We start from the raw sequence: 25784 nt of genomic DNA, 5'->3' as shown, positions 1-25784 counted from the left end.
AAGCTATCAGTGCTATAGTTTAATTTGCATTGTATGTTGATATTCAGTTGCTGAGCATTTGTCCTGAACTCTTACTTGCCTGCATGGGAAAAATTATTAGTCATCGTCTGCTTTTCGCACCTGTCGCACGCAATCAATATTACAACCAATCAAACAACCCCTTCTATTCTAGTGCGGGACAGTCTCGGTCGAATTTCTATTTTTACTGACATACCTTTACGGTAGCACAAGTTCGATAACCAGATTTTTATTTAAATTCTACCTGGACCGGTTTGTGGATAGTAAGTACAAATTCTTTATCTATTGATTTTATTTATCCCCTTTGAATGTATTTTTATGAACCTTATTGTGTGTAACATGCAGTAATATCTGTCACTAAAGCATGCCGTATATTCAAAACTGTGAACCTGGCTGTGTGTAATGTTTACAGTTACACTATGGTACATAAGCGATGCTAGTCACGCCTGTGTGTGTCCAGTGTGTCCTCTATTAATTATGTACATTTCTTAGTGCAGCATCAGTAATTTCATTACATCCAACACTTGCGCTAGTCCTGCGGGTTGTCAGAAGGGATGAGAAGTGTGTCTCTTTTCTAAACATTTCTACCAACAACACACCCAGTAACACAGTTATGTGCAGCAGAATTTGTTAATGTACCTGTGGGAGTATTTTGAAATAACTTGAAAGACACACCAATTCTTCATTTCTTGTCATGTCTTGTATAAATCCTAGACTATTTACCTCCAAATTCTAAAAATTGTTCCAGGCAGAATCAATACAGTGCTATATAATTTTCACATGTAAGAAATTTGCATATTGCTTATTTTGCACTTATTCTCTTCATGTATTCATGGGTTAATTGCAGTCTTAATGTTTGTATGACAGAGCTGAGAGAACTTTCAAAACAGCTACAAACACTTGAAGGCATAATATGTAGATCAAATTAATAATTTCATCAGAAAAATTTGCCAAATTTCACAATTATTCTTTATGACAGTTTGTTTTATAAGAGGTGTTTGAAGCAGCTATGACTGCCCCGTTCCACTTCTTATAAATCTTCCAAAATATATCTTTTATGACAAAGAATTACAATTTGTAAATGAATTTATTTTTCTAGTAAAGCATAATGATACTCTTTCAATTGCCTTAAAAAAATTAAGGGATATAGCGTTCGAGATAGATCTCTTTTTATTGGCTATATAATGAACAGTTATGATTAACATGACATATATATACCACTGGTTTATTACTTATGAAAAGAAGACAAATAACAGATGACTCAATCAGTCATCTTGTTTCTGTAAACCAAGAAACAGCTTATGTCCATTTACAAAAAAATGTCACACTTTGTATAATAGTCACAGTGGAAAAGTCATTTCATTTGCTTTTTTGTTACTTTGAAAGTTGTTGTTAAGCTCAGGTCTGATAAAATGGGTTTATAAGACAAATTCTGACAGTACAGGAAATTAGTTTAGTCAACAAATAATATATTGCACAGGGAATTATTTAATTATATTGTTTCAGGTGCTTATTTACATGGTATGGTATTTATGTTGATTTGAACTACAATGAAAATACTAGTAGTCTAAAAAAGCATGTCACCTGTGGTTCAAAAAGTACTTTGAATGTTTTGGAATTTGTTAAATGTCATGTCGAAGGTGTTGCAGTAGATGAGTTGGATAACTGAGGATGTATATGATGTTAGGGTGCAAAACAGACCGGTTTCAATGTGTCAGTAATTGCAAATTCATATGAACCAATTAATGTATATTTTGTAAATTCTTTGTAAATGATAGTGTTACCCAAGTCTCTTAAATATCTTAATTACATTGCATGTCTTTCTGCTTGATCCATTTACAGATTCCAAATATATATAACACTATAGCTCTTAATTAGAATAGAAGGGTCTCTAAAAATACATGTACTGACATTTAAAATATTTTTATAGGACGGTTAAAATCCTCCTTGTGATCTAGAAAAGAAAATCAATTTTGGCATGTCTGTGTAATAATTACTAATCTCTTTTTATCAGATAGTGCATTCACCTTAATCTGAGAAATTGAAGACATAACACTATAAACTTAACATTTTTGCTATCTACACTAAAACCACAGTAAGCCTAAAGGTAGAATACATCATATGTGTAACAGAATATTCTGTTCCACATACAATGTATATGTATACAAAGATATGTTTAGTGTAAAGGTTTAATTTTCTTTTATCTTTGCTTCAGTTTTATTAAACTCATGATGAATGATTTTCCAATATTTTAGATATATTGATACAAAAAGTTAATAGCCTTAGGAGAAATTTAATGAATCAGAGTGATTTCAATGTTAGATAAATAGCATGAAGTCTGACTAAATGTGATTTCTTATGTGCTGAAAAGAATAATAGGCGTACTTATACATGTATCAGTCGTAAAAGTATTCTCATAAAGCTTTCAGGTGACTAAACATGAATGAAGTTCCTTGTGTTGGATTGAATATGTGGACAAAAATTATGTTTGAGGTATATGACTAAAAAATAATGGTCTTCTGTCAAGTGTCAATGTTTGCCATGATTCAACTCCCTAAACTTTGATGATAGTGTGTTGTACTTCATGAAGAAAGTTTGTTTTCCATGGAGACAGTAAATTTGATGATGAAATGTGCATCTTTTATTCCTTTTAACCTAAGTTTTAAAAAAGTACTTGGTATCAGATGATTTTCAGTACACTGTATAACCTATATTCATTTTATACATGCAAAAAAAAGATAGTATAGAACACTGAACTAGGTTTCCTAATGTCATGAAGTATTTAAATAGAATTCAAAATGTAAAGTGAACTGCATCCTTGTATTTTGTGAAATTAATTCTTATATTCAAAATATTTCTTCAAAAAGAAAAAAAGTATGAGAACATGCAGAATCCTTATTTGTTATTAAGATGTGAAAAAGATTTTTGACATTGAAGGGAATTTTTAAGTTCCTTTATTACTTTATCCTTACTATATTACTCTATCCTTTATAGTGGACAGTAAGCCTCTCGGATATCCACAGGGGTGCGGGCTTTAAACTTGTTCAATCATCTTGCACTTGTGTACTGTTATGACATGTTATGTTTATTCTAGCTATTGTGTGCCAGAATAAAGTTTTTGTCAACTTTAAAGACAGTTACAACATTCCCTATTTGGTCTAGTCACAAGATAATCTCGGATTATTTCTTTTATAGGGTCATTGTGGCTATTACAAAATAGGATGGATGTATCCAATTTGCCAAAGATATCAAAAGCATTTACATGTATATGATGTGAAAAGCTAGGTACTATATTGCAATGTAGTTGCATAAATTTAAGATAATCACTTAATTGTCTATATGTAGAATTGTGGAGTAAAGCTGCATGCGTGAATGCATAACTGCATATCTGTTGTACTCTAAAGCATGCAGGTAACTGAAGATGCACAAAAGGGCATTCAAAGTATGCCTTCCATATGTATAAATTACTGTTAGATATCTTACATACATGTACATGTAAGTAAATATTGATCTCTGATCAGAAACCACCCAAATTGTCCCAGGGGGCCAGAGTCACTCATGTGTAACAGTGGACAGGAAAATCAGACCCTCACAGTTAAATCTTCACACCCTACTACAAGTTGTGATGACGAGTAAAGGAATGTGGTGTGGGACAGATACGTCAGTGGTGTGACAGGTCTATTATTGATGGATAATCATGTCATTACATTATTGTAATGGCTCTATCTGCATTGTCACTCAAAAGATGGTGACCAGGTTTAATGGGCTGGATTAATACTTAAAACACTTACAAAATGAAAAACTTTTTCTTTTACAGCGAGGGAAATTAAGGTTTCAATTTGTTAAATAGGAACAACTAGCATATCTTATGAAAAAAGCAATCTAAATCTTAATATAAAAATATTTATTTTAAAGAGCATTCTTGATATTAAAGCCATAATTATAGGGATAATATCTTTAATATGCTAGGGTTAGAATGCAACACAGTAGGGAACATAAATTATAAAATTATAGTTATTGTTTACCTGTACCACTTGATATTTGTTTTGAGGTGAAAATCCAAATCAGTATATGTTTTGGCAAGTTTGAAAAGTGGTTGAATGAGTTTTGGTTGAAATCCTTAGGGTAGACAAATGAATATTGTCAGATTATCACAGTGACACATCACTGAACCATAAATATCATAAAATCATCTATTTGGAATGTCCTGATAGCCTTTGTACACAGAAAGATGAGCCTTGTAATTAGTGAAAGATAAGATAATGGTCATCACCAATTGTGTACCGACTTTCATCAAAATTATGCAAGGATCATGAAAGTGTTCAGAGAAACTTCAGGGATTTGATAAATTATTTTTACCTTTGCATTTTAATTAGATTGTAAGATTGTAAATTTATGCTAATCTTTTAATATTACTCCTTCAGAAACATTGGGCTTGTGAAAAATGAATGTGGATCCAGCATTTCGTAGTGTACAAAAAGGGAGGTCTGGATTCTACATATGGAGAATAGAGGTAAATCAGTATATAGATTTATCATGTTAAACATCTATGTACCAAAATTCATCAATTTTGTTATTCTATATTAATTTCCTAACACTGATTGCTGCTGAACTGCAGCTATAAACTAAGACAACACAGTGTAAGTTTGGGCAAGAAATAACCATGATTTATTTGTTATACAATGAAATCTAATAAGACATGTATGTGACAAGCATACAGTTAAATGAAATCATGGTTAACCTCTGACTAACTACAAACACACACACTCTGCTCTCATACAAAAAAAAAAAAATTTCGTGGCCTTTCCCCTTTGCCCTTTTCCAAAAAAGTGACGCTTTCTTGCAAAGTCAGGGATAGTAAGCCTGTGATTGTGCTATCTGATTGGTCAGTTAAATTGTTTTTATTTAAAATTTCCTAAATCTGACCCCTGATTGGCTTAAAAGAGCCCAGCCACCAGGGGGCGCCTGGTACTGGGCCATTGACCTAATTCCCTAGAGGGTCCCCCCCTATTGTCTAATTATGTAAACGATCTGATTTACCCCCTAGAGGGTACCCCTCAATTGTTATCAAGCATTGGGGCAATTGACCCATATTTCATAATAACCAAAAATGGCGTATAATAAAACTAATAAAGATAGACACAATAAACATGTAAGTTATCGCATAAGTATATAGCCCATACACTGCACATATGTATTACATAATAATCAACAGAAATAAACATAATCTGAGACATGCAAACATGCAAGTTATTGTATAAATATATAAACACACTGCACATACATATTACATAATAAGCAATAGTACCATAAGAATACGAAGCTAATGGTGACATAGACATAAAAACATGAGAAGTATGTTACATAAATTAATAACAATTAAACACTGTTTAATAATATATTAATTTCCTAACACTGATTGCTGCTGAACTGCAGCTATAAACTAAGACAACACAGTGTAAGTTTGGGCAAGAAATAACCATGATTTATTTGTTATACAATGAAATCTAATAAGACATGTATGTGACAAGCATACAGTTAAATGAAATCATGGTTAACCTCCAAAAGCCCAAACTGGGTAGAATGTAGGGGAAAAAAAAAAATAAATAAATAATAATAATAATAATAAAAAACAACCTCCCACACAACTTGCACACTTTCCAAACAATTCTACGATAATAATACAAAAGCTAGGCAAAACAAAGTATAGGTAGTGTCAATGATCTACAATCAATGAAAAGCACACAAAGTTTTTAATAAAAACTGCCAAGCGAGGGAGTCGAAGAGCCATCACATCATGGCAAGCACCGGCTGACGGTCAGTAAACAGAGAACTCCACGCAAGGTCTCTCCCGGAATATGTACGGGAAAAGACTTGTTAATGGTACAGATGTTCATACGAGAGTCACACAATAACATAAGCACTGTTCGTACCGAGTATCACCAAAAGGTTCATATGAGAGTCACACCATAACCTAAGCACTGTTCGTACGGAGTGTCACCATTTAGGTTAATATCTCTCAGGATAATGAACACAAATGTAGCATATTACGGTGGAAGGATAGCAGCACATGGCCAAGGTGATGGAGGAATCCATATTCCTATGCCTGGCCAACCCACAAGAACACAGCACAATAACATACATATAAGCAAAACAAATATAGACCTAAATATATACAGAATATTATTGCATCACAAAGTATGCTTTCGTGGCAGGTTATATCGGGAATTTTCGTTGAAATTCTGAGCCTAATCTGGCAGCTACCTGGCAACGAAAGGAAAGAGATGGGTCTACATATGAACGATAGGCATCTGATCGCCAGTCTCCTTGGGACTGTATTAAATCTGAAGGTAAACCACACTCTAATGCAAAGGATGCCCCACCCCTACGGAAACTGTGCCCTGAAAATTTGTCTGGATTAATACCTAATAGTGATAAAATGTGTTTAAGCTTCCTCAGGAAGATTGGATAAGTCAAGATATGCCATTTGGACCCTACTAAGTATGTAAAGGCTGGCTGGGGGGCCTGAGAGGATGGAAAAAGTCTGAAAATAAGCTTTAACATGCAACTCGGGCAAAAAGGGGATCTTGGGATATGGGGCAAGGGCACTTGCAACGACCTTTGAGAGTATTGGATGGTTTTAGACCACAGAACTGAAATCACTGCACCAGTAGAAGTGAAGGTAATATTAGACCTTGAAAGGTGTTTGTTAGGGTCAAATTTGTCCCATGCCGGAGCTAGTAGGTTAGATTTCCTAAAAAAGGAGAAAAAAGCCACTAAACAGGCTGACCAGAAGGTGAGATCCTCTGGGTTATGCAAATTTATAAAAGGAAACATTCTATTTAAAATGTCCGGGGTAATGGGCAACTTTGGACTAGATTTTGCACCTAGGAGGCGTTTAACCCCTTTAAGAATGTTGGTAATTTGCAAAGAGTCCAAAGGATTTGGATGACCCGCATCGAGGTGTAGTAGGCGGACTACTGATAAGTAATTACGGATAGAAAAATATGATAACCGAAATGACAGGAAGGCTATAAACCTGCACAGATTATCTGGAGAAATTGGTACCAAGGCAATGCCTAGAGAGTTACAAAACAACAAATATGACTGAAGATATGACCAGTATGTTCTTTTGGTGGAATCAGCCAGAATGCTGCATCGAAGCAACCGCACTCTTGCATCTAGGGAAGCGGTTGAAAGCGAGTGTGTACCTGTCAAAAAGACAAGAAAAGGTGGGCTTAGAGATATGTGAGTACCAGTCACTCACGTCAACATATCCTGTGATAGGATGTGCAAAGGTAGCTAAAAAGGCAGTAAAATTATGCTTCTCATGGAGGCGGGAAATAAAATCTGCTTTGCAATTAAGCTTACCAGGTACATGTTTGGCAGTGAATCTGAAGTTGTAAATGGCTGACAGCCAAAACAAACTGCGTAAACATTGCATAAGAATGGAATTTTTGGACATGCATTTATTTATACTGGCCACTGTGGCCGAGTTGTCAGAAAACATTGTAACCCTATGATTGGCCCAGAGCGGGGCCCAGCGGTGAGCTGCAATAACAACAGCCAAAATTTCTTTTTCATTGATGTGCATATTGGCTGCAGATGGGAAATCCAATTCCCAGTTACAATAGAACCAGTCGTGGTTCCAAGAGCCCCCTGCACCCAGTGTACAGGCATCAGTGTAAACTGATGATATGGGCTTACCATGAAGAAGTAAGGATTTCCCATTGAAGGTTTCAAGGAATTGGCACCACCAGGAAATATCCTGGAGTACCTCACCAGACAGGCGTATCTTGTGCGATTTGTGCTTGAGGCCAACAAAGGCGTTGATAATGCGGCGCAGGAACACTCTTCCACCGTATACCACTGATGCGGCCCAATTAAGCTTCCCAGCTAGGGATTGTAATTGATGCTTAGAGGCGCGTTTGCGCTCTTTAAAAAGATTAAGCTCATTGCGAAGCTCAGCTAATTTGCACGCGGGCAGCCTTAGTTCCATCTGAACACTACTAATTTCTATGCCTAGAAAAATTAAAATTTGGGAAGGATCAACTACTTTTTTCCAGTTTATATAAAAACCTAGTCTCCTTAGGAGATGTATCAATGTTGACAAAGCTTGTGAACAGTCTTGTTTAGACCTTTCGCAAATGAAGAAATCGTCTAAATAAGCTACAATAATATAGCCCCTACGGGCCATCATTCTGCGAACTGCTTGGGAGAGTCGGTGAAAAATACCTGGAGATTCTTTAGATCCGAAAGGTAGTTTAGTGTCAAAGAAGTAGGAAAATTTCCCATCAAAAGGCCATTTAAAACCTGTAACCCTTTGACTTTCCGGGCTAATAGGAACTGATCTGTAAGCTGATTTTAAGTCTACTTTGGCCATGTAACATCCCTGTTTAACCAGTCTAGTTGCATCATCTAAAGATTGGTATTTAAACTTGTAATCATTTGACACATAATCATTGACCGCAGCACCTTTCGGGCGGCTACAGTCATGTATTATGCGAATCCCCCCATCTGATTTTGGAATAATGCCCATAGGACTTACTAAAAGAGGAGGGCTAGGGGCATGGACATAATTGCCTTCACTAATTTCATCTAAAATTTGAGCTGTAGCTTTAGCAAACAAATCTGATTGAGGTGAGGCTGAAGGATGATTGTTCATTTCAACTGAATGAGGGGACAGTGAAGGGTCTATAATGTGAAAACCGTTTTTGATACCTTGAAGAATAAAAGATTTATCTGGGTCATTTGCAAGTTCTTCTTCCCAAGCAGACAGAATGAGACCTGAGGGTTTTAACCGTTTTTTGTCGAAGTATGATCGGTGGAGGAGTGTTTCTCTGCGCAGCCTGGGACTGCACAAACATGGGAGAATCTACATTGTTTAGAGAAACAACCTTTTCTAGTGTTGAAACGTTTGCAGATTTCCATGCCCTGGGGTGTATGAGAAGCTCTAGGGGGGAACTGTCCACCTGATGTAGGTCTTACAGACTTAAGGGGATGTGTATGGGGTAATTGTACCCTTGGTTTTAAGTAAACCGTTTGGATATGGGGGATGTCTGTGCCCCACCTAAATTTGTGTAGATTTTGGAGCTTTCTGTATTCTCTATCATAGAAGAACACAGATTTAATTTCGTATGAAGCTAAGAGTTGGTAAACCCTGGTGGTGTACGATAGATAATCCAGGATACTGCCAGGTAACAAGGCATTTTCTTGTAATAATTTTTGAAGGATCGCTAGATTAGCTACCGACCACTGGGACAGGGAAATATTTTCGAGTTTAGGTTTGGAGGGCCCCGATTTGAAGACTAACTGCCCATCTTCATTGTTAGACAATACTCTTTCACTTTGTGAGGCAGCTGCCTGATTAATAAAATCTACAATATCATGATATTGACTATTTGCTGAAGATGTAGACAGGGACTTAAGATAAATTTGAGGGTCCTGCCACGAAAACATACCTGGTTGGTCCAGTGTTGGAGCAGTGTTGATTGTGGGCTGGCTGGATCCCTGGGCTGATCTAAGTTGGCCCAACATGTCCGTTAAGAAAGGGTCCGATCTGTCCCCAAGTTGTCCCTGCGAGAGCGTCGGATCCGTCCCGTTTAGGGGTGTCCCGAGCGAGGGGCCAGGCATATCCTCTGCTGGAGCGTCAGCTGTTGTAGTATTGGTTTGCGTAGCTGCCGGGCCTCGCGGAAAAGTTTGGCGTATCGAATGCATAAGCAAGCGCTTTTGTCCCACAGGAATAGTGGAAGGCAAGTCATCTTCCGACAACAGCGATAAAGCCTCCATACTGTCGTATCCCAGTTCTATAAGGACAGTTGCGGTACGGGTTGACAATTTTTTACGATCCGCCCATTTTGATACCGCTTCCTCGCCGACAGTCATTTCAATCTCACCGTCCGACATTATGATTGCAATAAAGGCGATTTCAATACAATGAAAAGTCACATGCGTACAAACAAAGACAAATAGAATTTACTGCGATCGCTGATCGCGCAGACGGCACACAGGAATTCGGACAAAGTCCTCAGGGGTACAAAAAATGCAGCCATTGCAAAAGGCAGAACAGTCCATAGAAATGAAGAAAAGCGCATCGACGAGCACGTAATTGGCCTCCTGGATAATTGCAAACAGTCTGTCAGATTCCTCATCGGACATAACATACCAGGCTGGAATGTTGAAAAACAAACGAACCGAAGAAAGTCTCTGCGCCATGGTGTAAGTGTTCACAGTCCAACAGAAAAAACGTGCATTTCATCACGTGTACAATTAGCACAGAATGGAATGTCAGCAAAAAAAAAAATTTCGTGGCCTTTCCCCTTTGCCCTTTTCCAAAAAAGTGACGCTTTCTTGCAAAGTCAGGGATAGTAAGCCTGTGATTGTGCTATCTGATTGGTCAGTTAAATTGTTTTTATTTAAAATTTCCTAAATCTGACCCCTGATTGGCTTAAAAGAGCCCAGCCACCAGGGGGCGCCTGGTACTGGGCCATTGACCTAATTCCCTAGAGGGTCCCCCCCTATTGTCTAATTATGTAAACGATCTGATTTACCCCCTAGAGGGTACCCCTCAATTGTTATCAAGCATTGGGGCAATTGACCCATATTTCATAATAACCAAAAATGGCGTATAATAAAACTAATAAAGATAGACACAATAAACATGTAAGTTATCGCATAAGTATATAGCCCATACACTGCACATATGTATTACATAATAATCAACAGAAATAAACATAATCTGAGACATGCAAACATGCAAGTTATTGTATAAATATATAAACACACTGCACATACATATTACATAATAAGCAATAGTACCATAAGAATACGAAGCTAATGGTGACATAGACATAAAAACATGAGAAGTATGTTACATAAATTAATAACAATTAAACACTGTTTAATAATATATTAACCACACAAGCATTTTACAAATAAATCAATTATACAGAATAGAATAAAGAATTGAAATTTTATCCTATTTGAAATGAAAATCATCTGTTTAAAAAACAATATTGCAAATGTTTTAATGTCACTGTTACCTCTGTCCTCAAGAAGTATATAAAGTTTAACTGTGATTTCAGGACATGAAAGTTGTGGCAGTTCCTCGAGAACAATATGGCAGCTTCTATAAGGGTGACTCCTACATCATCCTCTCTGTAAGTTGAATGAATTCAGCTGCTCTGTTTTCATATTACATATTTTTCTTCTCATTAATGCAACACTCCTTTGGATTGATATACATATACATTTTAATTATCTGATACACTTTCAAATACTTTCTTCATCTCAAAACTTTAATATGTACTCTTTGATTTCAATTTTAAAATTGTTCATTATACATTACTGGGTATACATGTATTAAATCTTTTGCATGTATGTTTTAGTAGTGATACATGTAGATTAAATAAAAATGTCTCTTTGATTCATGTTTTACAATATGTTTCATCAGGTTACAAATGATATATGTTTCAGTGTTAACAGGTATAGTTAAGGTTAATAAATAGAACTAAATTTAAAATTATACAAACCAGTTATCTGAAGAGGGAGACATCAAGGGCGTGAACATTAAGGTATATACATGTATCTATCTGTAGTCAAAGCCTTTACATCATTAAAAGCTTGTTGTTGACATTGGGACACAGTGTATGCCACCACCATTAAAAGCATATTCTTGACATTGGCACACTGGCCACCATGTTTAAAAAATTGACCTTGACATTGGAACAATCACAATCATCAGTATATGTAAAAGCATGATCTTGATATTGGAACATTTGCCACCATCAATTAAATCATGTCCTTGACAATGGAACACTTGCCATCATTATAAAATGCATGTCATTGAACACTTGCCACCATCTTTAAAAGCATGCCGTTGACATTGGGCCACCATCATTAACAGCTGATTAACATTGTGTCCTGGACATTGGGATACTTACCACAACCATTAAAAGCTTGTCCTTGGCATTGGGGTACATGCCACCATCAATTACATTGTGTCCTGGACATTTAGACACTTGCCACCATCATTTAAGGATTGTCTTGACATTTGGAGACTTGCTTGTTCTAGACATTGAGACATATTCCACCATAATGAAATGATTGTCCTTGACACTTGGACATTTGGAGACTTGCCATCATCATTAAAAAGTTGTCCTTGAAATGGGGATACTTTCCACCATCATTTTAAAGGTTTTCTTTGACACTGGGGCATTGAGATGCTTGTCACCATCATTAAAAGCATGTCCTTGTCATAGAAACATTCATTTTCGCAAAAGCCTCATAAACTGATAATGGGAAGTCCAATTTTAGCATGCTATTGAGTGGAAATGTAGTGAATTATCACATATGAATTGAACTTAGCTGTTTGTTCTTTCTAGCATGCTTTTTAAAGTTTTATTTCTGCTGAATGCTTGTTATGCATTGATCATTCATGATAAGTTTTGATATTTTTGTATTCCTCAAACAATGAAATGTTAAAAGGTTTTGGATGAAATGAGATAACAGGTACATGGTTTTTTTTTCACTGCCAGGAAAATTTTTTCACTATTACTGTTCTTTTTCATGTAACTGTTGAATTTTGACTTAATGAAGCTTTTTGAATGAAAATTTCACACATTGCTTTAGCATCAAATTTGAGATATGATATGTCATTTTAAATCATCATCCAGGCTATATCTTAATCTTCACATTTGACGTCAACATGTACAATATTTTTTCTTTAACAATTCTGCTAAAGAATATCTTTTTCTCCTTTTAGAATTGAACTCCAATGTAATATATTTTGTAAAGGTCCATACAGTTGTAATTTATGAATCATTCTTTTGGATTTTTTTTTTCAAAGAGCATCTCATTTATTGAACACATTGAATACTTAGTAGTAAAAGATCACTTTTCAGAAAATAAGGTCTAGCTTATTAAATTTCAGAAATTTTAATTTTTTTCTATAAAATTGTGTAACATATTTAAAATGTATTTAAAAGAAAGGTATTCAAACCCCATCTTCAGGTATTAGAAATCTTTCATATTTGAATAAGCTAGTCTGATCTTTTTGGTACTTATCATTTTAGAATTCATTGATAGTTAATGCATATACTGAATGTAGGAAAAGTTTTACAGAATGAACATGTCATGATCTGCTTGCTTGGACATACTTTGTGTTTTGCTTTGAGATCTCGTAGAGCTGTTTGGTCACATGGAGATAAAATGCACATGCATTTTGCCTCGTTTTTTTGTCATCAAATTTGCAACTTGGTTGTTCCTGATAAAACAAAGGAAGTCACTTAAAATAAAAGATTAAAGAATATATAAAGTAGTGGTACAACTGTTTAGTGTATATACATGATTTATAATGCAGTATGTAAGATGTTGCAGAAGTAGCTGTATAATTGTTATTATAGGGCAGAGTAAGGTATATTTTTCCTAAATTAGACAAATCTAAAATAATAATATATGCATAGAGCAAAGAAAATTGTGGGTTTAATATTTATATTTTAGAACATTATTTTTGTGTCATAAGATGTCTGCCCATGCAGGGATCGTGTATTGACTTAACATACTATACTTCATATAGTACATGTATGTATTGATAGTATCACTAGTTTAAATGGAAAGGGTCAATTTTTGGTATTATTTTCCTAAAAACCTATCCCTGTTTGATTTCAGATTAAGGAAATTAAGGGAAGCCTAGATGCTAACATTCACTTCTGGCTGGGCTCCGAGACTACACAGGTATGATCAGCATCTTATCAGAGTTTGTTTTTCCCAAGGTTGTGTCACTTCAACTCATTTAAAGCTACCAACCTTACCTCAACTCAGGCATGTCTTTGTGGCCTGATTAAACTGTTAAAAAAAGGCAGAGTGCAGAATTAAAGGTATATATTGAGAGTTTATTTAGAATTTAAGACTGATGGCTTTAAGGTAGACATTTGAAAGGTGTGGATGTGATTGGAATGTTGATCAGAGAGCACAGGTAGTTCTGGGTATTTAAATGTCAGTATGCTAAAGGACTGAAAAAGAAGGCAATAAAACATATATAAAAAACATATCCATTGGCAGAAACCAGATTATAGGTTTTCTGGGTAACATGAAAGCTGATTCAGCTCATTTATTTCAATAAATTGAGATTAATCCTCTGCAACAATACTTGACTTCATGTTGTAAGTACATGCATATATTGTTTTGAAATAAGATTTGAAGAGAAGTGTAGTAAAAGTTTAAAATGAATTGATATAGGATGAAGCAGGTGTAGCAGCATATAAAACAGTAGAACTTGATGATTACTTGGGAGGGGCACCTGTTCAACACAGAGAGGTCGAAGGTCATGAATCAAAACGCTTCCTCAATTACTTCAAGTCAAAAGGAGGAGTCAGGTATAGATATAAGTTTTTATTTAAATGAGTATTTTTGTTTCAATAATATGAAAAAGTTCAAAAGAGTTTTTTTTCCCCGATCAACTTCAAAAAGAAATGTAAATTGTTGAACCATTAGCAGAATGATGTAAGCTTGATTTTTAGAAAAAGAATACTGAATCCATTCAATGATGCATTTTTTTTTTGTAATTTTCAGATATTCAGATGGAGGCCACAAGTCAGGCTTTAACCATGTGGAACACACATTTAAGCAGAGACTCCTACATGTCAAAGGAAAACATCATGTCAGAGTATCAGAGGTGAAGAGAATCGTACAACATTATCTCATGTACTGATGCATGCAGAGAGATCTTTTATGAAACTGATATATATTTGTGGTTTTCAAAATTATTTGATATGTACATATATTATGACATTTTGCAATAGTCTTTGGATTTCTCCCACAACACTCTTTTACATCACATAATAAAACATGATTGTATTCAATAATGTAGAGGTTCACAGAGGGATTTTTTTCACTTGAAACCACAATAAATACTATCTCTGTAAATATTGTCTCTTAGGTATATATTTTTTTTACAGACACCTATTGGCTGGTCATCCATGAACCATGGTGATGCATACATCTTAGACACAGGTCTGGTATTATATGTATGGGTTGGAAAAGAGGCCAGTCGCACGGAGAGAATCAAGGTCAGCAAACAGAATCAACACAGTCGTCGTGTACAGGATAAGAGATACTTTAATTTTTCAGTCTTGAGATGTTATGCTATGTCTTTGCAGGCTTTAGAACATGCTCGACATTTGAGAGATGAGAGAGGAAAGGCCAACATTATTGTAGTGGAGGATGGGCAAGAGAAAGAAATGGCTAAGGACGAATTAGATGTATTACCCTTAAACAATACTTAGCTTACAGTAGAACACACTTATACATAGCAAAGTTCCAGGGATGAAAATTTTGATTCATTATAAATGTAGTTCATCATATCTGATAAGTTCATACTATGTTTAAAAGCTACAGGGAATGAAGATCATTTCTAGCACACAATTAAAAGTTTACAGTAAATGAATCCAGTGTGAATAATAGTACATTTATAGAAGCATGGTTCTATCATTTTAGGAATTTGAAAAGCACCTTCCTCTGAGTTCCAAAGATCAAATTAAGTCAAAAGAGGAAGGAGGTGCAGATGAGGTGGCAGAGAGAAAGGGCAGCTCTGAGCTTAAACTTTATGTGTGAGTCATTTACATGTATAATATAAAGTGAAAACTATGAACTTACAAGAAGTTTTCATTAGGAGAAAAGAAATTTGGGAAATGCCATGTAGGTTGTATGTTTTATGGTATATATTTTTTTTTTGCAGCTGTTCAGAAGATGATGGTACCCTCAAAGTCTCTGAGGTCAAGAGTGGCCCTCTTCTGAAGTCTGACCTTGACTCTGGTGTAAGTTTGACCTTGACTCTGGTGTAAGTTTGTCAAGTCTCTGGATAATATTTTATGATCCAAATTTAAATCTTGGATAACCCTTGCATCTAGTCAAGAGTTTTTATCTTCAATGTTTGCCCTTTAGGAGTCCTACATTATTGACAATGGCAGTGCTGGTATTTGGGCCTGGATTGGAAAGAAATCATCCAAGAAGGAAAGATCTGAGGCTATGAGGAATGCCTTGGTAAGTATAGTTACAATAACTGAGGAACACTACCCTTCTCAATAATTATTATTGCTGCATTGAAGATGCTTCAGTGACTTGTTAGTTTATTGTTTGCTTGATGTAAATATTATAGTCTTGTTGTAGGAAGATAATTTGCTTTACATTTATTCCTAATAAACCAATACTTTATAAAAACATAACTTAAAGTTTTAAAAAGAAACATGACTGTATGAAAGATTTGATTTCTTTCTCCCAGGGCTTCATCAAGAAGAAGAACCTACCTACCAGTACTAGTGTTACTCGTGTCGTGGAGGGAGGTGAACCTTCTGATTTTAAATGTCTCTTCAAGGACTGGCCCCAGCCTCCCATCACAGGCAAAGTCTACAGTCGCAACAGAGTTGGTGAGTGTCACATTAATTGTCAGAGCAAGTAATGCATACCGTATATCCATATATTTGCGATGATCTATTTTTCACATTTTTTGCATTCATTTTTAATTCGCAAAAAATAAAACATGCAGAAATAATGTTGATTATTGTGCCATAAAAAACAGCCTTCTAGTTTACTGTGTGTGGAAGCTCACACTGTCATTCACAAAAATATAACTTGCGCAAAATAAAAACTGTACAAATCTACCCTTTTTTGCAAAATTTGCAACACGCAAAAAAAACAAAAACGGATATATGGTAATTTAATTCCTGCTTGTTGTTATGAACTAAGATAAATAGAAATTTATGATTTCATTTCCAGCCAAAACCATCCAGACCAAATTTGATGCTTCTACTCTCCACTCTAATCAACAGCTGGCTGCCGAGACTCAGATGTTTGATGATGGATCAGGGCGAGTTGAGGTCAGTAGAACTGATAAGCAACATGTATTTTGTTCCTTTTTTTTCATCTCTGATCTTTTTCTTCAGAACTCTACAGAACATGAAAATGAAAAAAAAAAGATTAATAGATTTTTTTTGCCATTTTAGACTGTGTCAGACAGTTAAACTTTATAAAGCAAGTTCGTGATTTGTATTTATTTTAAAAGTAGCTAAGCTTTAATTGAACTGTGACTAGTTAGATGTCTTTCAAAATACATTTACTTCTTTTTTCTTCATTACACCTACAAGTACAACTTAATTTAATGCATCTTTTAAATACGTGTAGGTGTGGAGAGTAAAGGACTTTGATTTGGAACCCATACATGCAAAGTACATGGGACAATTCTTTGCTGGGGACTGCTATGTTATACAGTACACCTACCAGGTCGCTGGGAAAGAAAACCATGTCATCTACTATTGGCAGGGACTCAAGGCCACCACAGATGAAAAAGGAACATCAGCTCTAAAAGCAGTGGAGCTAGATGATAAACTAGGAGGAGCTGCAGTTCAGGTACAATTTTTTTTTCAAAAATATTCGCAGCTTTCTATGATACACAATTAAATATTTATTTTTAGTGCAGATTAAAGTACATATTAACAAATATTCGACATTCAAGGAGTCAATCAGCCAGTTCTTCTGGAGTGCTTCTGCAGAAATAGCATTTGTTTTTAGTTTCTCCATATTTTTTGAGTTAACTGATTTGAACCGTGGAATAAGTTTTGTTATGGTCATTTGCAGGTTCGAGTGGTTCAGGGCAAAGAGCCAGCCCACTTCATGTCCATGTTTGATGGCAAAATGATCATTTTCTCTGTAAGTCAATCATCGGTTCAATCATTTACAATTTCATATTTTGCTGCATGATTTAATTGATATGTTTCATTAATTGTCTGTTTGTGTCAGGGTGGTCATGCTGGATGGGGAGGGCAACAGAACAACAATGCCGATGGGCCAGGTGACAGCTACATGCTTCAGGTCAGGGGAACCAACCAACTCAACACCAAAGCTGTTCAGGTATTATAGCAATTTTATTTACTAGAATAAGGATGATAAAATGAGCATGTTAATTATATGAAGATTTTTTCATGAACATGTTCTTCATTTTACAGGTGGAAATGGATGCTTCCTCTCTTAACACAAATGATGTTTTTGTTATTTTCACCAAAACCCAAGTTTTTATCTGGTGTGGAAAGGTAAGTTTTAGGGATCTAAATTCAGATTGATTGAATGTTTTAGTTTATTTCACCTGGTGATTTTTTTAAAGATTTTTGGATGAGCTCATGACATATTCTCCCAACTACACTTTAGTATCCACTGTAAACATACCTGGACAAAATTATTACATTTTTAAGTACAGTTTTAGCTAGGAGATGTACAATTATGCAACATACATTTATAATCCATTTGGGGGAAAATACATTTATATCTCCCTGAAATTATTCTTAATATTCTTTTTGTGGGATTAACATGTACATGTTTTTTATGGTATTTTGGTATACTCCATTATTAATGATATGTACTATTGAGAATATTATATAGATTTAGTAAGCATAAATTTACAAAGTTACTGTAGGTAATCAAAAGCATTGTCCTGAAGATTTATACATGTATATGTGAAACTTTACATCTCTTCCTTTTGTTGAGGTGATCTGCATGTATTTATTATAATCTTTGATTTAAACTTTGTTTAGATTATGTTCATGTATCTGAACTTATTATTCCTGCTGTTTGTAGGGTAGCACAGGGGATGAAAGAGAAATGGCCAAAAAAGTCACCAGCAGATCACCTAGGTAGATGTAGAGATAATAAGAAAATATATTCAAGTGTAGAGACTAGCATAATCAGATTTATTAGTCAAGAACAACGCGAGTGTAAATGTGCACTACACATATATAACACTACATGTATGTTTGACAGAGAGCCAGTCATGGTGTTTGAAGGTCAAGAGAAGGACACATTCTGGAACGTTTTGGGAGGAAAGAAACCTTACATCAATGACAAGAGGCTTCAGGTATGTGTGTGAATGGTACCGCCCGACAGAGTTCTGTGTCGGGAATGTTTTAAGATCACATTTATTGAACTAAAATATGATAATTATGCATATTTAGTTTAATCTCTCTGAAATTATTTTCAATCATATCAGCGGTAATTTTTTCATATATGTATTCACAGAGACAAAAATGTAAGTTATGTCTTTGGTATTCATTGTGTTATTAATGCTTGAAAAATATAATAGTAATAGCTGTATTCTTCATTTGAATTCTGTATTGATAATTACTAGATTTGTGCAAATTTAAAACACCTGATGGAAAAATAAGCAAGATTATGCACCCACATATTGAAAGCACTATGCAGAGAAAATCTAATGTCAATCACTTTTTGTAATGTTAATTCATAATCGATGTATTACAGGAAGTAGAGACAAACCACCCAGCACGCCTGTTCCAGGTGTCTAATGCCTCAGGCAGATTTACTGTAGATGAAATCCCAGACTTCAGTCAACAGGACCTGGTCAGTGATGATGTCATGATTCTGGATGTCTGGGACACAGTGTATGTTTGGATTGGAAATGGAGCCAACAAACAGGAGAGGGATGAGGCTGAGAGACTGGCCATTGTACGTACAACAAAAAATAAAGATGTAGAAATTAGAGATATACATATATTGTAGATTATACGTGTATATACTTTCTTCACAGCTTTTTTGCTATTAGATTTTTCAAGCCAAAATAAGTTTTATAAATTGTATTGTATTATATTTTTTATGTGTATTTTTAACACGGTGTGATTTTTATTCATAAATCATGTGTCCAAAATTACAGTATGATATAAAGCTCAAATTTTCTTACTGTCAGTAAAGTTTTCATCGTAAATTTCACATGCAGAGTTCTGACCTGCAAGTAAATACTGCTCTTTAAAATTTCTGTTATCTACATCCTCCTAAAGATTATTATGTTTATAGACAGTGTTCATGTCTGTATTAACGTTTGGTCAAAAAATCATTGTGAACACTTTAGAACAGTGTTCATGTATGTTTGAAGAAAGAATCATTGTGAACGTCTTAGTTGAAGTAGGTGAAAATTCTGTTGCAAAAAAGTCTTATTTTTCTGTTCCAGGAGTATGTAAAAACAGATCCAGCAGGGCGAGATGAAGATACCCCAGTATACAAAGTCAAACAAGGCTTTGAGCCTCCCACATTTACTGGCTTCTTTGGAATGTGGGATAGGGAGTTGTGGAGTGTAAGTTTATTTTTATAACTTTCCAAAATAATAAACACAACTTAATACACTGAGATTGGCCTGTACATTTTCTGATTTGAAACTATTTACTTCATGAATTTTATGACTTTGTAGAAGGGGAAATCCTTTGAGGAACTAAAGAAAGAACTTGGAGAAGGAAATGAAGCTATGTCTCTTGTCAAGCAGGTCAGATTTCAATCTTTTGTAAGAGGACTTGTAGAACAACTTTAAGTGATGATTAAACTGATAAACAATAACACAAGTGGTAAAACTGATAAACAACAACTATAGGTGGTGTTAAAACTGATAACCAACCCACACAGCTTTAATTTCTCTGACTTGTAATTGTTAGCAAAATCTATTTTCATTTGTTTTGAATTCTTGTCCATCCTGTTATTAATTTCTAATTAAGATGATATTCATTGGTTTCTATTAGCTCTAATTGTAAAGAACTTGTCTTACTCAGTGTCTAATGAGTGAGAACAACAAAACAAGAATCTACATTTTCTGTCTATTGAAAATTTCATTTGAAGAGATTGTCTGTTTTTGTTGCATTAAGGTGGCAGAGAATGGTTCCACAGACTTCCAGGATGTGGCTAAATATAGCTACGATGAGTTGACAGTACCGGCAGAAGAACTACCTGCTGGGGTTGACCCCTCATGTAGAGAGGTACATGTATTAGAATGTTGTGACTTTCTGTCTCAACCTTAATCTTAACGAAGTTACAAAATCTTATTGGTAATTTAATAACATGGAATATTATACATGTACATGCCAAGTGTATGTAGATATGTACATACTCTTTGTACATGTGCTTAAAGTATTTATTGCATGATCATACTGGTAAACCAGTGTTTAGTTTAGGAATGGTGAACATGTTCAAAGTTTTTATGAAATTTGTGTTTACTAGAACATCATTAAGGAACGTGTACTGATTTTAGGGTAAACAAATTTAGTGTAAAGATTGGCATTAAGGCACAATTTGGCACAATCATGAATAATTTAGGATGTATTCATAAATTAGTCCTCAAAGGATTGTATGAAAGGTGCCAAATATGAATCAGCTAAGATGACTATAATTTATATATATACAACATTTTGTTAAATTACAAAGAGAGACTGTTATAACAAGTTCATTTTGTCTTTTTTAGATCCATCTTAGTAATGAAGACTTTGAAAAGATTTTCAAGATGAAATACTCAGATTTTATTACTAAAGCACCATGGAAACAACAGGAATTAAAGAAGAAGAACAAACTATTCTAGTAGAACTTTTTATTTTAGTCAATATTTCACATTGCTCATTGTACATTGTACGTTATTTGCATTAGGCATTAGTTAATGTATATAAGTATCCAAATTTGAAATGGAGCTGATGTTGGTCATTATAGGGTATTTATCATTGCTTACACTGTGAATGCTTTTGTGGTGTTACACAATGTTTTAGACTTTGTTATACAGTAATTTTCTATTTTATCGTAGTGTTGTACATTGACACATACACCTTTATATTTGAAAATTAATGTTCACATCAAGAATATGCATTTCCATTTGCAAGAATAGTAAATATGAAGAATGTATGCCATGTTAGTTGTGAAAAGACCACATTCCTTTATTTATTGTGATCCAAATTTCATATTTTCTTTTTACCATAAAACTTAATCACATATCAAGCACTAAGCTGTGAACAAGTATTTATAAATGGGTTCTGTTTTTTGTAGACCAAATCTCATCAGAACTTGACTTTCTATGTTGGATCTGCTTTGTTGTTTGTTTATTTTTATAAAATAAATCTTTGATATGTTAAATATTTACTTACACATTCCTAGTTTTGGATATTATTATTATGATACATGTACAATAGTTGTTTTTTTTTTTTTTTGGTTTTGTTTTTCACTATATTGATTTGGTTGTCCAATAATCTATAGTTTATTTGTGCCTGTTGCATTTATTTAGCAAGTATTTTAATATTAATGATGTATCTTATTCAAGAGTATTATATTTAGGGGTGTGAGACTTATTTAAACTTGATATGAAAAACAAACATTTAAAGGCATTAATGTTTAAGTTTAATACAGATACATGTACATGTATTTTACAAATTAAAATCAGTTTATTATATTTCAGAGTAAGGAAAAAAGACTACTTTCCCTTAGAACAAGGAGAAATCCTTATCTCTTGTCTCTGTTATGCTTAACCCTGTGAAGAATATAAAATATGAATAAATTGGTAGCGCTAACATCATTTCTTCCTTCAAAAAGATATTGCAAAACTTTTCTTGCTTTCAAGAAGACAAGTTGTAAAGACATCCTCTCGTCTTTGGTCAATTTGATCTCAACCAAGGTAACTGGACAAGTACATGTACCTTTTTATCTTGTACATGTATTTCAGAAATAAAGTATTCAGGGTAAATACATGTACATGTATGAAGATGAATGGCATTTACATGAGAATTTCTTTGTTATTTCTAATAATTAGCATAATTTTTTTTTCATGAATCTAAGAAAGATGAGATATCAAACAAACTTTTAATATATGCTGGAATAAATGGATCTGCACAATGTCTTCCAAGAAGGTCATTCATATAGATCTTGTAATATTTCTAAAATATCCCCATAAATCTGTAATATTTCATTTGTGTTTATTACAGATAATTTTGAGGGTTTTAAATACTTGTTATTTTTTCCCCACAATATTCAATAATTTTTGTTGTTGTTCTTTTGAAAGGTGACCTATGTGCTGCTGATTGTTAGATCATTAATGGCAATACATTCCTTATTTTTTGCATTGATATATGTAGTCTGTGCAATTCATATTCCTGGAAATGTTAGTGTGCAATGTAAGCTGTTCTTGGGTTTAACAATTGTATGGAACTGTAGCAATAAGATTATGGGGATGGTAGATTTTTTGATGTGTATATTTGTAACCAGAATTTTTGTTCTAGCTTTGTAGTTTCACTTTATATACATGTATATGTCTCTTTAACATGTCATTTTACAGACATCAATATGTGTTGAACTTCTATATAAATGTCTATTATGAAAAAATGAATGCAGTACAAATAGTCTTTTATGCTAATCCATCATCTTTCTAAGGTTATAGCTAATTAATGAAACTTGGTAATTCAAGTAAAACCAATTTTCAGTTGTGTGCAGTTTATAACATCAAGAATATTTCTGCATTATCAAATTTACCCTAAAACAAATTAAGAGATCACACTACAGGTGGTGTGCCAATAAATTTTGACATTAGAAGAGAATATCATATTGAAGCTTCGCACACTGTTTTCATGTTTAACCATCAGTATGTGCAAGCTCCCATGATGCTTCAGCACAAGAATGCACAATTATAACTATGGTCATTGCCACTAAAATCTACAACTAGAAGTCAAAAAGTCACTGAGAGAATAATTTTCAAATTACAAAGTTATTGCATAATTTATTTCGGACACTGTGTGTTTGCGATTCATTGCTGCCCAACAGGTGAATTCACAGAAAATGACAATTAGATAGGTGGTAGAGGGCAGAGGATTCTGCACAAAATAAAAAAAAATGACGTACAATCATTTAAACTGAAAAACCTAAAAATACACAGACTTACATGTATCAACACAAATCTTCCAAAGATAGAACCAAATTATCAAAGAATTAGCTGTGGCCTCACTTCAAGGAGGATTAATTGCCATGTAGGGAAATTTAAAAGAAGTTTTTTTTATTGACCATCTCAAAACCTCTGGATGTGGTAGGAGATGATGGTTTAATGTTTGCTGGGGATCTTTTCAGTGTATGGTAAATGATTGAGTATCATCAGAACATGCATTTGGAATTTCAGATACCTACTGGTTTCTCTAGCAATGTATTTGTTATTCACCAACTAATTCAATTACCAAATCTTAGGAATATTTTTGCAAGACAACAATCTAACAGATGTTACTTATTTGTTGTAGCATGTCAGATACACAGCATTATATGTTGTTTGTTTCTCTGAAAGAAAATTTTTATGCCCCCGGATCGAAAGATCCCGGGGGTATATTGTTTTTGTCCTGTCTGTCTGTTTGTCTGTTTGTCTGTTTATCTGTTTGTCCGTTTGTCTGTCTGTCTGTTGTCAACTTTAACCTTGCCCATAACTTTTGATTGGTTGGAGCTATGACTTTCATATTTCACATGTGTATTCCTTGTGACAAGACCTTTCTTTGGGTACCATCATATTTGACCTTTTGACCTTGACCTTGGAGTTTGACCTACTTTTGCAAAATTTTATGAGACTTTAACCTTAGCCATAACTTCTGAACAGTTGGTGCTTGGGGTTTCAGACTTCACATGTGTATTCTTTGTGACAAGGCCTTCCTTTGGATACCAACAACTTTGACCTTTTGACCTTGACCTTGGAGTTTGAAAAACTTTAACCTTGGCCATAACTTTTGAACAGTTGGTGCATAGGGTTTCAAACTTCACATGTGTATTCCTTGTGACAAGACCTTCCTCTGGATATCAACCAATTTGACCCTTTGACCTTGACCTAGGAGTTTGACCTACTTTTGAAAAACATTAACCTTGGCCATAACTTTTGAATGGTTGGAGCTAGGGCTTTCATACTTCACATATGTAATCTTTGCGACAAGACCTTCCTTTGGATACCAACCACCACTTTGACCTTTTGACCTTGACCTAGGAGTTTGACCTACTTTTGAAAAACTTTAACTTTGGCCATAACTTTTGAATGTTTGATGCTAGGGCTTTCATACTTCACATATGTAATCCTTGTGACAAGACCTTCCTTTGGATACCAACCTATTTGACCCTTTGACCTTGACCTAGGAGTTTGATCTACTTTTGAAAAACTTTAACCTTGGCCATAACTTTTGAATGGTTGGTGCTAGGGCTTTCATACTTCACATTTGTAATCCTTGTGACAAGATCTTCCTTTGGATACCAACCACTTTGACCTTGACCTTGACGTTTGACTTTTATTCAAAAAACTTTAACCTTCGCCATAACTTCTGAACAGTTGTATCTAGGTCTTTCAAATTTCATAGGTGTATTCCTCGAGACAAGACCTTTCTTTGGGTATCAACATTTCTTATCTTTTGGCCTGGATTTTGACTTGCATTTGAAGAAACTTTAACCTTTGCCATAAGCTGCCATACGGGGGCATCAGTGTTTCACAAACACATCTTGTTTTTTTTTTGTTCATACTCTAGAATGAATTTTTAAAAAAAAATTTGGTCAAGCATGAAATGCTCTCATAAATTTTAATGCAGACAATTTTATGGGGACACCTCTTGTTGAGAAAAGACCTCAACCCTTTCCAAACATTGTTTTAATGAAAAATTAATATTTAAACATCAAAGTCATAGCTCATCAATTAACGATTAACATAGAAGTAATGTGGCATACGATATAGTATGAACCAACGAGATCAAATCTCAGGCAGGAAATTTTACTTTGCTATGAAAATCATTATCATTAAACCCCCATACGATTGCAGAGAGTATAATGTTTTTGACCCGTCCATCAGTCTTGTTCTTATCGGCGCAACTGCTCTAAAAATGCTGGGTGCTTAGGCTTTCATATTTACCAGGTATATCCATTGACACAAGTCCTTTCTTTGGATAACAACATTTTTGTTCTCTTGACCT

At 34.5% G+C, this 25784-nt stretch overlaps 1 protein-coding gene across 2 annotated transcripts; it reads left to right on the top strand.

Moving 5' to 3' along the window:
- Positions 1 to 103: 103 nt before the first annotated feature.
- Positions 104 to 23197, top strand: LOC133197182 (advillin-like). 2 transcript variants are annotated; one of them, XM_061333077.1, is made up of 25 exons: positions 104 to 281; positions 4443 to 4531; positions 11103 to 11177; positions 11553 to 11591; positions 13687 to 13752; positions 14257 to 14393; positions 14590 to 14692; positions 14976 to 15086; positions 15177 to 15278; positions 15514 to 15626; positions 15755 to 15833; positions 15961 to 16059; positions 16298 to 16442; positions 16792 to 16892; positions 17197 to 17421; positions 17650 to 17721; positions 17812 to 17922; positions 18018 to 18101; positions 18643 to 18698; positions 18826 to 18919; positions 19321 to 19524; positions 20024 to 20146; positions 20261 to 20332; positions 20706 to 20816; positions 21299 to 23197. In XM_061333077.1, the coding sequence occupies exons 2-25, from the start codon at positions 4463 to 4465 to the stop codon at positions 21410 to 21412; spliced, it is 2505 nt and encodes an 834-aa protein (XP_061189061.1). In that variant the 5' UTR covers positions 104 to 281; positions 4443 to 4462; the 3' UTR covers positions 21413 to 23197. The 2 variants fall into 2 exon arrangements, with proteins under 2 accessions (XP_061189061.1, XP_061189062.1); XM_061333078.1 differs by lacking the exon at positions 11553 to 11591 and having other exon boundaries at positions 105 to 281.
- Positions 23198 to 25784: the final 2587 nt, after the last annotated feature.

The sequence above is a fragment of the Saccostrea echinata genome, unplaced genomic scaffold, assembly GCF_033153115.1.
Source record: "Saccostrea echinata isolate AGI-Se365-2 ecotype Australia unplaced genomic scaffold, CSIRO_AGI_Sech_v1 ptg000030l, whole genome shotgun sequence".
NCBI classification, from domain to species: domain Eukaryota; kingdom Metazoa; phylum Mollusca; class Bivalvia; order Ostreida; family Ostreidae; genus Saccostrea; species Saccostrea echinata.
This window is presented reverse-complemented; position numbering and strand designations above follow the sequence as displayed.